General features: G+C 38.1%; 2 protein-coding genes across 2 annotated transcripts; both read left to right on the top strand.

Moving 5' to 3' along the window:
- Window positions 1–7805: 7805 nt before the first annotated feature.
- GCK72_001354 (uncharacterized protein) lies at window positions 7806–11032 on the top strand (the record flags this gene model as incomplete). Its single annotated transcript, XM_053722929.1, has 6 exons — window positions 7806–7849; window positions 8197–8425; window positions 8529–8961; window positions 9131–9713; window positions 10060–10669; window positions 10757–11032. The coding sequence occupies 6 exons, from the start codon at window positions 7806–7808 to the stop codon at window positions 11030–11032; spliced, it is 2175 nt and encodes a 724-aa protein (XP_053591574.1).
- A 478-nt stretch (window positions 11033–11510) lies between these two features.
- On the top strand, window positions 11511–12440 carry GCK72_001353 (uncharacterized protein; the record flags this gene model as incomplete). The annotated part of the gene is made up of 4 exons (XM_003111287.2): window positions 11511–11732; window positions 11797–11937; window positions 12005–12166; window positions 12213–12440. 4 exons carry the CDS (start codon window positions 11511–11513, stop codon window positions 12438–12440), a joined length of 753 nt encoding a protein of 250 aa, XP_003111335.2.
- Window positions 12441–13413: the final 973 nt, after the last annotated feature.

Raw genomic sequence — 13413 nt, 5'->3', positions numbered from 1 at the left:
ATCTTCCTCTAGGCTTTAATAAGTGCTTGGCTCGTCTCTCTCAGGCTCCTCCCCTTTAATAATAACACCGTCTCTTAATAATTTCCAATCTTCCATCTATTTCTCATTTCTCTGTGATATGATGTGTTCCTACCAACTATAATTGATATTTAATTGGAACTCCTCATATTATCGATACCGTCTAGACATACATTAGTTCTTCTCCCCATTGCATTAGCATCTATGGTGCCTTTTCTCCCATTTTCCCCCGATTTTGTCCCCATACATAATCCTTCCCCAAAGTATATCCCATTGCCTTATACGCGTGTACCATTTTAATAAACGCGTATTTCACAGAAGTCCCCGACCCCTTTTCCTCCTGGCCCACAACTAATAAGTATGATTTTAGAATAGACTTTTCACAAATATTATATCCGGACCAAGTCCGTTCCATGTGCAACAACAATTACGAATTTACAGGCCCGAATGCAATAATTTTCCCTCATTTAATATTTTGTCACTACTTTTCAGTAAGTACGCTCTACCGTACTTTTTGAAAAAATGTTTGTTAGAGCGCACTTACTCTAAAATTAGTTTATAAATCTATGACATTATAATATGACCTTACCAGCCCCTTTTCCCCTTCCCCCTCCCCCCATTCTCACGAACTCATTGTATGTCAAACGGTATCCCCCATCCATTCAAAATTAAAACGAACGATTAATTGTGGAGTTTGAAGCGAATAAATCATCAAATTTATATATTGATCGAACATTTAGAAGTGAAACAGAACAACAAATGTTTGCATTGTTGCATTTGGTTATGTACAGATATGCGGACACGCCAATTTTTGGAATTCATCTATAAGAAACTGAAATGAAACCAAAAGGTATACACTTTTGAAAGCACATTAATACAAGTTCATGGTGATCAGAGACTTTATTAAAACAATGAGTCTTCAATTGATCGTGACGCGATAGTTTTCTGATCCCATTTCCAAAAATGGACTGAAAATGTTTGTGAGAGAGTTTTCAGATTTAATGAAATAAAGTTATTTTTTAAATTGGAATACTTTCGATATCTACAACGTGTATTTAAATCCATTTTGGTACTGTAACAATCTCCCCACATATTCGAACTAATTCAAAACCAGAACCAAAAATCTAGAATTGCTCTCAAGAACTCTTTTTAGAGAACTTGGAATCGGATTACCACAAGTTATACACACAACTCAAACTAACCTTATTTCTAGAATCCACAACTTTTTTGCTGATGTCATTTCAGGAAAGCTCTTGAAGTGATTATTCATATTTTAAATATATTTTTCACAGGGTCTAGGGGTGAGTAGTGAAATCGTATGCGCTCCACTAGACATTGGGGGTAAATTCAAATTTTAATTTTTTCAATTCGCTGTTTCACTGTGGCACTTTGATACGCAGCTTAATCGATCTTTTTTTGAGCCGATTTATGTCTGTTTTTCCGCATTTTTGGCCAGTTTTTCGACTGCTTCGCATATTTTCAAGATCAATTCTATTAAATAAAGAAATAAAGTTTTAAAATAAAAAAATTATTTTCAATTTCGCGCTAAAATTTTAGCTGATTTCAGCGGAGCGCGTTTATTTTCACTACTCATCCCGAGACCCTGTGATTTTTCAACGAAGTGTTTCGCTTAAGATAACAATTTTAAAGCTAGAAATTTTTCTGAAATAAAATGGCATATTCTCTAAAGTATTTACTTAAGTTGATTGAAAATTAAATGCTTCCAAGAACGAACTATTCTCGAAATTGGGATTTCTCCAAAAATAAGAAAACCTAAAATTCGAATTTCCCTCCGCGAATTTCCCTCCGAAAGGATTACAGTAACATTGCGCGCGAATTTTTGAAATTCAAACAGTGAAGTTTTTATTTATAGTTTTTATTTACTTTTTTGACAAATATTTCCTGACCTACGAGAAAGAACTGTAAATCCCCGCGGGAAATTATTGTTTTCTATGTTTTGAAAAACTTTCTATGTTTTGTTTTCTCATCCTTCTCTTGCTTTTCTCCTATTTCTTCCTGAATAACATATAATTTTTAATTTCATTCTTTCTGAAACATAAATAAAACGTCATTTTCTGGTTTCCCTCTCAAATTTGCGATTCATTTGAAACCGAGAGGGCTAAATTACAATGAAAAACTCGAGAGGGAAAGAGGCAGCAGGAGGTGGGAGAGAGAGTGGAGGGCAACAGACAACGAGAGGAAATCGCGCGCGATTTCGCTCGTAGGAGACCGTGACAAGCTGCTCCAACAGCGTTTTTCTCATTTTTTCTACTTTTCGTGGTTTTCGATGGAAAGACTTTGTCGCTTATTTATTTTTTAGTTTTTCGAAGTGTTTTGTGACTTCCAATCGGCTCGCTGCATACTTGTTACTTTTTTATATCTCTTCATCTCGTTTCCACGATCAAATTCAATGAAAATATTGATTTCCGGCCTCGCTTACTAGTTGGAATAATTAATTCTTCGCGCGTTTTCAAGACTAACGACAAGATAAGACGAGAGTAAAAAGTCACTGAAGGGTTTCTCCGAGACTCTTAAAATTCATAATTTAAACTTTGTTTTGTTGTTATGTGTTTACTCTACATTGTCTCCCCAACAACTTTCCCGTGTCTGCTCTAAATTTTCCTCTCAATTTCAGACGTCTACATTCTCGATCTTCGGGTAATCACCAGATCAATAGATACGCACACACGCATTCAATTGCTCCGATCACAAAGCATACTCACGTAACTAATCAGGTGAGGGTTATCACGTATTCGGAACGCCACGTGTCTACTTTCAAATAAGAAAAAGATCATAAGTGAATTAATCCAACACCTGAAAAAGAGTATTCTAGCAAGTGGGAAAGATGTCGCAGTCATCGGGACATCTTCATGATGCCAATCGCTCAGAGACGAGCTATAATGTTTTCGAGTGAGTTTGGTGTTCGGTGAAAATTTTGACTTTCGTAGAAAGCGCATTCAAAGTGGTAACTTATTCGGGGTTTTTTTCAGAACCTAAATAGTTGCTCCTAACCTTCCCTTAACAAACTTCTCATCTAGCTTTTCCTTCCTTACGATAATTGAGTCGCTTTTCGATGAGCTCTCTAAAAGAACCGCTTAATGTCGTGGATTCTGTCTCGATGCTTTAATCTTGTTCCTACTTCATTTCCATGACATTCCTGAACTCCTTTTTCGAACCTATCTTTTTCTTCGGACGAGCTTACTATTTTCTGGAAATTCTTCATGCGGACCACCGCTCTTTATCTCGTCGTCCAGCTCCTCTCTCAGTTGTCGCCGCGCATCGCCATGTGACCCTCGGCACGCCTTTTTTGGTGGAGAAGCGAAAACAATACATTTTATTGGCTTTCCCTCTATTTTTATCTAGTCAGTTTTAGATATTGCGAGCTCCCTTCTAGTTTTTGGAAGTTCTATAGAAGAAATTGTTATTACGTTCATAAAATGTTTTTTCTGTTTCAATCTTTAGGCGGAGATCATTTTTTGATGTTTCCCACTATCTAATAACTGTCAAAAACACTATTTTTATAGTTTTTAGCAAAAAATCTGCTGTGCTTTAGTATTAGTATTCAGGCTGTTTCCCATTTCTGTTGTCTCTTTTGAATCTGTAAGCACATTTCTCCTTTTGTAGTGATTTATAACTCTTGAAAATCACTGAAAACGTTTGTTTTGATCGTTATTCAAATGGCGATTATTGTTTGGTGATTCCTCAGTCATCTATTTCTGTGGTTTTTCTATTGTCTGGAGAAAAATTACTCCTTCTAATCAAAAGTCAACTACAGTTCTCTTTGAAAAACGTCTTTAGGGACCACATTTTCATGGCATTAAAAAAATGTATTAAATAGCACAAAATTTTGTTTGTGAATAGGCCCATTAAAAAATTCGTGGGAGCGTTGTTGGTGTCAGACGCATGCCCAGACGCACGGTCCATTACAGTGACGATGCGCAAGCAACAATACTGACGCATTTCTCGTGCATTTTTTCGCCAATTTTGTTAAAATTGCAGGTCTAAGAATTGATGAAATTTTCAAAAATCGGAAATTCGGAATTTTTCCGTTGTAATCACTAAAAATACAAATAAGAGACAAGAAAAAGTGTTTTTGTATTTTTACTAACACTTTGGGAATAGAAAAACCAAAAAAAAAGCAAAAAAGTTTTTCGAAGTATAATGTAGAAAATGGAAAAACAGGGCATTTTAGCGAGTATAATAACTTTTTTCCTTCCTTTTCTCGTATTTTTCAGTCTAAAAATTCCTTGGAATACATTTCTATCCTTTGTAACTGTTCAAAATTGAAATTTATTGGTTCAGAATCCCTTCAGTTGAGATCTCCTCCTCCAATATTGCACCGATTTTAGAATTTTTGCACTTTTTCGATAGCTCTCAACATTATCTAGAAGGCTATCATCTTAGAATTGCAGAAAAAATTTTTTAAACACTTTTTTTCGTGTTTCGCCGAATTTTCAGTGCAAAAGGACAAACTGTAAAATTGAAGCGGGAAACGCGCCTGTCCAGTCCCTGGCGCATTACTCGATACTCGCTGCGCACAATCGGATACTTTCGTCACTGTAGGGTACCGTGAGACGTTTGAAGAGGCGTCTCTAACTATAAGGGTGTTCGTACGTCAAATGTATATAACCACGTGGACATATCAACAAAAAATCAACAAACACCTCATCCACGAAAACTCAATGATCGCTCTCTGTAGAGCTATGTTATGTCTCGACGAAAAATCACCTGTTTCTTCTTTTTCGAAATCAATTTCCTCTATCCGTTGCCCCCACTTTGTTCGATGTACCTTGCACTCTCAAAGTTTTTGGCTACACGGTACGCAACTGGCTCATCGGAGCAACATTTGACTCCGAAACAGAGGGAGCGAAAGTGCTCCCGTCTTTCTTGTGTCTTCTCTGTCTCTCACAAAATAAGTAGATCTACACTAGTATCTAGACACCCCGAAAACGCACATGCATGTGTGCGTTTCTGTGTGCGCACGCTATCTTGCTGCACTCACAAGAGAGGGAGAAGAGGGACTAGTGGTGGTAGTGGTGGTGGGCATAACTCGTTCTATTCTGACGACGGTTTCGACATATGTGTACTAGAAGAGACGCAGACACATTACAAAAACCACGTCGTTTTTTTAGGTGTTTGAAAATTTAAGGGTTGGCACAGTTTTGAGCACTTTGGATTTCAGTCTTCTCTAAACGTACTGGACTCTAATTCACTCATTCTATCAAGTTTGCCCGTACTTTTCGGTTTACACCATCTTCTCCACTCTTGTTACGATTCTGAATTTTCGTCACTTTGAAAACTTTAGAAATAATTTTTCCTACGAATTGTACTCCCAATAGAACTTACTTTCGAGAACTCTTCAACCTTCATTTTCTTAGTCTCCATCTCGCTTGATTAAATCATTTTTGGTTTTGTTAGTTTTTAGCTCAGATTTTATAGGAACTCATCTCGTTTAGTGTAAAAACACATTATTTCTAGGTTTTATTCTGTATTTAGAAGCAACAGTCTTCGAAATCCGAATCTCTGCTTTTAGTTTGGCCACGCCTATGTTACCTAACAAAATCCATACAGAAATCGGTTTCATTGGATATGTTCATGAACCAAATTCCAAACCGAATTCATCATTCTAGCAGAAGTAGAATTTCCTCAGTTTTATTTAGTTGGTTCTATGGTTCAAGCACCCTTTGAACCCATACCGTAATCTCTTTATCAATAATCACATTTTTGACGCTCCAAGGCCACCGGAATATGATGGATGGGGAGAACGATGGAATGGGCGCGAGAAAAAGAATGTATCTTCTTATCACTTCTTTTTTTTGCAACTACTACTACCCAATCATTATATCATCAATTGCAACACTTCACTATCGGAGTGTGTAGCACAGAGTATGAGAAAGGAGGAGGAAATGCTATTTGTTGTTATTGGTTCTTTCTGTTTGAGAGTCGGATTTTGTGGTCACTTGTTGCTTCTGCAACGGCACCCTTGGTCCTGCTCCTCGTGTTTCTTTTCTCATTTCTATGGCATCGGAGTCCACAACGGAAACGACCAAGCAACAAGAGGAGCGGGTTTTTTTCTTGTTTGAATAATAGAGGAAATACTGAGAAAGTGTTGTTTTATTGATTTTAACTTTCAAAGAGTTCTAACGATAGAACAGTTTCTCTATCATGGTTGAGAATTGGTATGAAACTTTGCACATATATACCTTCGACCACGACTCGCCCTCACTACCACTGGACCTCCGAACAAGCGTGTAATTTGACACTGCGATTTTCAGAAATTTTCAAACCTATTTTTCTAGCGAATCAGCCGTATTGCGCAGTTTTTGAAAACGGCCTGTGATAGAGTAGATTCGAAAGTATGTGCAAAGTTTCAGTCAATTCTCAACCCTGGTATGAAACCGATTCGCTTGTTAAATTAGAATAGATATATTCGTGGATATAGAAACCCATTCTAGAGTCGCTCAGTTTTGAGCTTTCCCACCTCTCGCTTGACTGCGATATCTTACTCAATGCAATTTTTCGTGAGCCTATTAGGTAGAAATCGCCCTAGGGTCTTAGAATGTAAACTTACCTAATTCTACCTGATTTCCCCAGAACATTCTACTCCAATGCAAATCTGCTCCTTCGAGGACGGACCTAGTGGATAGTATCCCAGTGCAACGTTGCAGATGGTGTTTACTCATTTCCCGCCATCTCCTTTTTTGAATGCCCGAATCCAATCGAGTCTTTGATGTAACCTTTTTTACGTTGCTTGATTCTTCGTAAGAAGTTCTTATGTTGAACGTTGCGGTTTACGTAAAAATTCATTTTTTTGAGCATCTACTATGAATCCGTTTCAAACGTTCTATTCGAAATTTGAAGAAATGCGGGAATTTCTCAGTTTGTATCTTCTCGTTCTAGTCAGTTCTAGACATTTCACTTCATTCGATCCGAAAAATCAAGTTTTAATTAGTTTTCCAGGGCGACAACTTTGGCACGCTTGATTACACGTGTTCATTGTCTTTTTCTTCTCAGTTCATCGCCCACCCCGCAATGTCGCTGCTAATCAAATCAAATCATTAGTTATCACACACACACATTGCCTCTTCTCTGCGAAAAGTGTTTACCTATCTTCTTTTTCTTCTACGTTTTTCTTCTTCGTAGTTTCTTCTTTGAAATCGAATGTACAACCGTAATAGAAGAAGAGGTCAAAGTTGTTCCTCCCGCCTGCTATATAAAGTGTGATAAAGAAGTATGGCCTGATCGAAAAGAAGACGGAGAAAAGAAGAAAGGGCGGCTCGAAGCAAAAGATACTTCAAACATTTCTGATATGATACCGAAATGAAGGAGGGGTCATTATCAGAAGTTGAACTTTGTCCGATCTTTCCGCCCCTCGAAAAATAGTCAGATAGTGTTTCAATCTCCATTTTCTGTAACTAGACCATCCTGATTAGTTTAGGTTTGACTTGTTGCCACAGTCTAAGATTACTGTGGTACGCAATAAGTTACTGACTCAATGTAATAATAAATTATTACTTCCAACTATTTTCTGTTCCGAACAAAATCAAAGTTGAACATGTTCCCTTACCCGATCTTCTTCACTCATTTTCTTCTTCTCCACTTTTGAAAGAATCCTCTTCTTCGTGGAGAGAACAAGTTCGCTCCATCCATTTTCCTCTTAAATCGGTCTCACTTCTTTCCTCTACATCTCCATTTACCTCTTCTTCCCTCAATTTAATCTCATTTTAGAAAAAGGGGCAGACTATTACCAATAAATAGACCTCCTAAAACACAAAAACAGAGACAAAATGGTTATCACAGACACGGCTGCGTGGGTACAGTCTCAATCGAGGTTTGTTTTTTGGTTGATGTAGTTTTGAAGTGATTAGAGTACTTTTTGGTTCCTTGTTTTCAGTTTGGAGCTTCTGACGTAGATAAAAAAATTAATTTATTAGTTTGAAACAAAAAACGATTTTTGATTTATAGCTGATACCATCACGGGAGTGCAGAGGTATAAAACTGGGATGTAAAAAACAAAAATTGTCAGAGTTTCGTAATTTTGTTCCTATTAGAATGGTATTTGTTTTGTGCGCGTTGGGGTACCTGAGGTGATGACTAGATGACTCATCACTTTTTAGCACTAGGACAATATTGTTTCGTTTTTTCGCCCCTTTCAAAAAAGTTCTGGTTATTTTTCAGAAGTATTGTTGATTTCATTTCGACACCAACCGCCAACTCTTCCTCACTTCCACCGTACGTTCAAATCGGAGCTGCAGCTGCCGTCACTATGGGTCTCGGATACTACTTGTCCAAAGGAACTTCCGGATCTTCTGGATCCGCTGGATCGTATACATTCAACAATGGCGTTACTTACACTGGAAACGTGAAACCCTTGGTTGATCCAATGAATCAGAGCCGTGTCCTACCGGTGAGCTTCGGGGTGTATTATCTGGTATTTTAGGATGAGAAATTTGAGAAATTCTGAAAAATGGTTCTGAATGCCACTATTATCATAACGTTCTCATTTTCAGGATGGCTCTCGTATCAGTGCGTATCTGAAAGACGACAAACTTCAAGCATTCCTGTTCGAAGATGCTCGTACTCTCTATCAAGGTGTTCGTCGTGGAGCTCGCCTCTCAAATAATGGACCGATGCTCGGTCATCGTGTCAAACAATCAGATGGATCCATTCCATATGTTTGGGAGACCTACAATCAGATCATTGAAAGAGCTGAAAACGTCTCGGTTGCTTTCCGTGAACTTGGTATTCCAACTGGAAATGATGAAAATATTGGAATTTATTCGAAGAATCGTCCTGAATGGATTGTCACCGAATTTGCCACATACAATTATTCCAATGTGATTGTTCCAATATATGAGACTCTCGGATCGGAAGCCTCGATTTTCATTTTGAACCAGGCGGAAATAAAGATTGTGGTCTGTGACGACATCGCTAAAGCAACCGGTAAGAACGTTTCTATTATTGATAAGATACTTGATAAGGTAGTTTTTTAACACCGCCAAAACATGATCGCTTTGAGAGAAAGTCTCTTCCAGATTTAAGTTTCAAATTTAATGTTGTACTCCACAAGTTCGGAAGTGCGAATCAGGCTTACTAACTCTCTAATTTTCAGGTCTCCTAAAGTTCAAAGAGCAATGTCCAAGTCTGAAAACACTTGTCGTGATGGAGTCATTGACCGACGAGCTGAAATCTTCTGCCTCGTCTCTCGGTGTTCAAGTATTCACATTTGAGGATCTTGAAAAACTCGGAAAAGATGCCAAGACACGGCCCGCCCACATTCCACCAACACCTGAAGATCTAGCCACAATTTGTTACACTTCCGGAACAACTGGAACACCAAAAGGAGTCATGCTCACACACGCCAACGTTATCGCTGATGGTGTCTGTATGGATTTCTTCAAACATTCTGGAATTGCCGCCACCGACTCTATGATCAGTTTCCTGCCTTTAGCTCACATGCTTGAGAGAGTTATTGAGAGTGTGTGCTTCTGTGTTGGAGCAAAAGTCGGCTTCTATCGGGGTGATATCCGTGTGTTGGCTGAAGATATTAAGGAGTTGAAACCAACTGTCGTTCCTGTCGTACCCCGAGTGTTGAATCGCTTGTATGACAAAGTGATGTCAGAGGTCAACAAGTCGACATTCAAGAAGTTGTTGTTCGATTTCGCTATTTCGTACAAGGCTAGAGATATGGCTAAGTAAGTAAACAAAATAGAAGTAAATTTTATCCGAGCTCTCCAGTGGACACTAGCTATGAACTAGAGAAAAGTTTCGCTACATCATGTAGAGTGTAATATTTCACAGAACAAAAAACATGAAGCACCGCCCAGATGAGATAGCGTTTACTTTTCTCACCGTTAATGTTTCCGAGATAAGAGAATTTGCCCCCAACCAGCTATCATCTTTCTCGCTGCGAATCTCGCAACATGATTAATCTTCTTTTTTGCAACGAAGATTCCTAAAATTTAACTATAAACTGCTACAAAGAAAATTATTTTCATTGTCAGAATTATTTTCTTTACATATTCTATATTTTGTTTTCAGCTTCAACATCCGAAATGATGGATTCTTTGACAACTTGGTCTTCAAAAAGATTCGCGAAGGATTCGGTGGACGTGTTCGTTTGATGATTACTGGCTCCGCTCCCCTATCTACCAATGTCCTCACTTTTGTGCGTGCTGCTATGGGATGTGTAGTTGTTGAAGGATACGGTCAAACTGAATGCGTGGCTGCTTGCACCGTTTCAATGGAAGGTGATTCATTGGCTGGACACGTTGGAATGGTTATTCCATCATGTCAAATCAAATTGGTTGATGTTCCTGAATTGAACTATTATGCTAAAGATCAAGCTGGAGAAGTATGTGTCAAAGGACATATAATTTTCAAGGGATATTACAAGAATGAGCAGCAAACGAAGGAAACAATTGATAGTGATGGATGGTTGCATACTGGAGACATTGGAAGATGGACTCCTGAAGGAACACTGAAAATTGTGGATCGCAAGAAGCACATCTTCAAGTTGTCACAAGGAGAGTATGTGGCGCCAGAAAAGATTGAAAATATCTATGTTCGGTCAAAGTATGTCGCTCAGTCATTCGTTCACGGTGAATCTCTGAAGACATGTCTCATTGCTGTCGTGGTTCCTGATGCTGAGGTAAGATTTTTGATAGTTACCGTCAATTATTCTTAGAAAACAATTGAAAACTTGTGCTTATATTCTATAAATTATTCAATTTTGCAGGTTCTCGTACCAGCTATGGCCGATCAAGGAATCAAGGGGACAATTGAGGAATTGTGCAAAAATGAAACTGTCAAAAAGGCGATTCTTGATGACATGGTCTCGGTTGGAAAGAAGGCCGGTCTCTTCTCATTTGAACAAGTACGGGACATTTATCTGTCTGCGGAACAATTCAGTGTGGAGAATGATTTGCTAACACCAACATTGAAGAGCAAACGCCCGAAGCTGAAGGCTCATTACTCCAAGCAACTCAATGAGATGTATGCGAAACTTCCATAAATTCCAAAGTCTTCTGAATTCCTACTTCATACAGCCATTCCTCTGCTCAAATTTTGTTATCATTTTCTCGTTTTTTGTTTCACATTTTCTCGCCCATACACACAATCCTTTTCCATTAACTTGATTTCATTGACGGGTTATTGCTCTTTTCTCCTGATATTCACATTCGGTTTATCACCTCTTTTGACTCCTCAAAGCAGCGCATCTTTTTCTAAAGCCCTTCCATATGTTTTATCACTTTTTCTGCCCCTCATCACAAACATTTCACTTCTCCTTATGTATTTAGAAGTCAAAAAAGAGTATATAGATATAATAGAAGGAAAATCAACTTCTAATAATTGGTTAATATATTACACGTGGCACCCCTATGGCATTTACTGTGATTGTTTTATTGATTGCTACTTTTCCTAAAATACATAAATTATGGAGATTTCCTAAATTCTTTCATTATCACTTCACAAAATCCGCACGTATCAAAATGAATTCTGATCAAGATAATGCTAGTCAAGACGGAAAAGCTCCAAGTTTGCCACCTGCTAGCCCGTCATCTGGAAATACGGCCCAATTGGATGCAGATATTCCCGGGTTTGAGTTTGAATTGGAGGAAAATCTGGTCAACACTTCTTCGGTTGAATCCACGAGTTCGAGTGCTCCAGATTTTGAACCTGGAAGACATCCGAATGCAAAGTTGTTCGTTATTGTGAGTTGCTCTTCACTGAGAATCTGTTGATTTTATTCTTGAGAGACTCTGATTAAACTTTCAGATTTTCGCACTTCTCGGGAACTCCGTCATCATCTATCAAGCATGTCGTGATATTCCGAGAGAGTATCGTTCGTTTTTTTGTTTGATCTTCTCTTTTGACACGTGCATTTTGGAATTGGACCGAGGAATAAAACTAATTGAGGTATGGTTGAAGACGGTATTGATGAACTCTTCATTATCATACAGATCTTCTGATGCCTTGTTTTCAGCTCTTTGAGTTCCTGCTCCACATCACACTGGAATTACTCGTTCCTTTGAGTACAATCATCACCTTTTTCATCACTCAACTCTTGATTTCACTTATTCCAATTATGTCGTACCGATTGAGAAACCCAGTTCCAATGCTGGCAAAAATAATTTTTCTGACGATGGTACGGGTAAATAATTCAATCTAAAACTACATAACTAAACTTTCAGTTTCTTCATTGTCTTGCGAATATTCTAAAGTCCCTTTCGATGCTCTCTTATCTTGGAACAACTGACCAAAAAGAATTTTGGCAAGAATATTTGATTGTCAGTGGACTTGGGCTCTTTTGGATGTATCAGTTGTTAAATATGAGCACTTTTTCAAGACTGACAACTCTAAACTATTATCGAGCACAAGAAACAGTACGATTAAGAAATAATCCAATTGATGATATATGAAAAAGAAAATAAAGACACGGATGCTTGTATCCCCACAATATGGGGCATGGGGGTTGAAATTTGAATGCGTGTGACCTCGGGATTTTTCACCATTCTTTTTTCGCGTGTTAGTTGACCTTCGAATATTTAATTATTTCGGTTTTCCAAATTTCATTTTATTGATTTCGTCGACGTGGAATGTCTGCGGAGCAGTTTTAAGGACCCCTCCCGCAATCGGCAGAAGGATTTTTGCAAAGAAAGTCATAGAAGCCAAATTATTGAACGATCTATCCACTTGAATTTGATTTTAGTTCCTTATCAACTCTGAATATTTTTTCTGTCAGCAATAAAAATTGGTGTTCACATAGATTTCTATTACTGGGGAAAGGCGTACACATAGGATGAAATTTTGGGAGGGGGTGCCCCTAAAAATTTTTTTCGGGGATTTAGAATCAGTGTGCTGAAAGATACAAAGTTTACATAACCTGTGTGATTCTTGTGGGGGACCACTTTTCACCACTCTCTTAGGCTTAGGTTTCTTAGAAAACCGGGAAAAGAATTGACAAAAACGGTTATTAATATGTTTGCCAATTTTTTCTCTGAATTTCTATGAAACCTATGATTGAGAGAAAGCTCAGGCAACAAAAAGTGCTTCTCCCACTACTTCAGCCCACACCTTCAGCCAAAAATTTGCCTAAAAATCCTTAAATCCTAAAAACCCTTTAAATCCTTTAGTGGCACCCCCAGCTTCCTTACCGCCGGAAGGAACACCTGAATATTATTCGTTTCCGCAATAAAACTTGGTTTTCACATGGGTTTCTGTTACTGCAATGGGGTGCACACAATATGAAATTTGAGGGGGGTATTTGAGTTTAGAACTCGGAAGAATAGAACTGCGACAAAATAAAACTGTGAAAATATAGAACAGGAAAAAATAGAACTGAACAAAGTGGAACTACGACAAAATGGAACTGCTACAAAACAGAACTTGACA

This window comes from Caenorhabditis remanei, chromosome I, assembly GCF_010183535.1.
Source record: "Caenorhabditis remanei strain PX506 chromosome I, whole genome shotgun sequence".
NCBI classification, from domain to species: Eukaryota; Metazoa; Nematoda; class Chromadorea; order Rhabditida; family Rhabditidae; genus Caenorhabditis; species Caenorhabditis remanei.
This window is presented reverse-complemented; position numbering and strand designations above follow the sequence as displayed.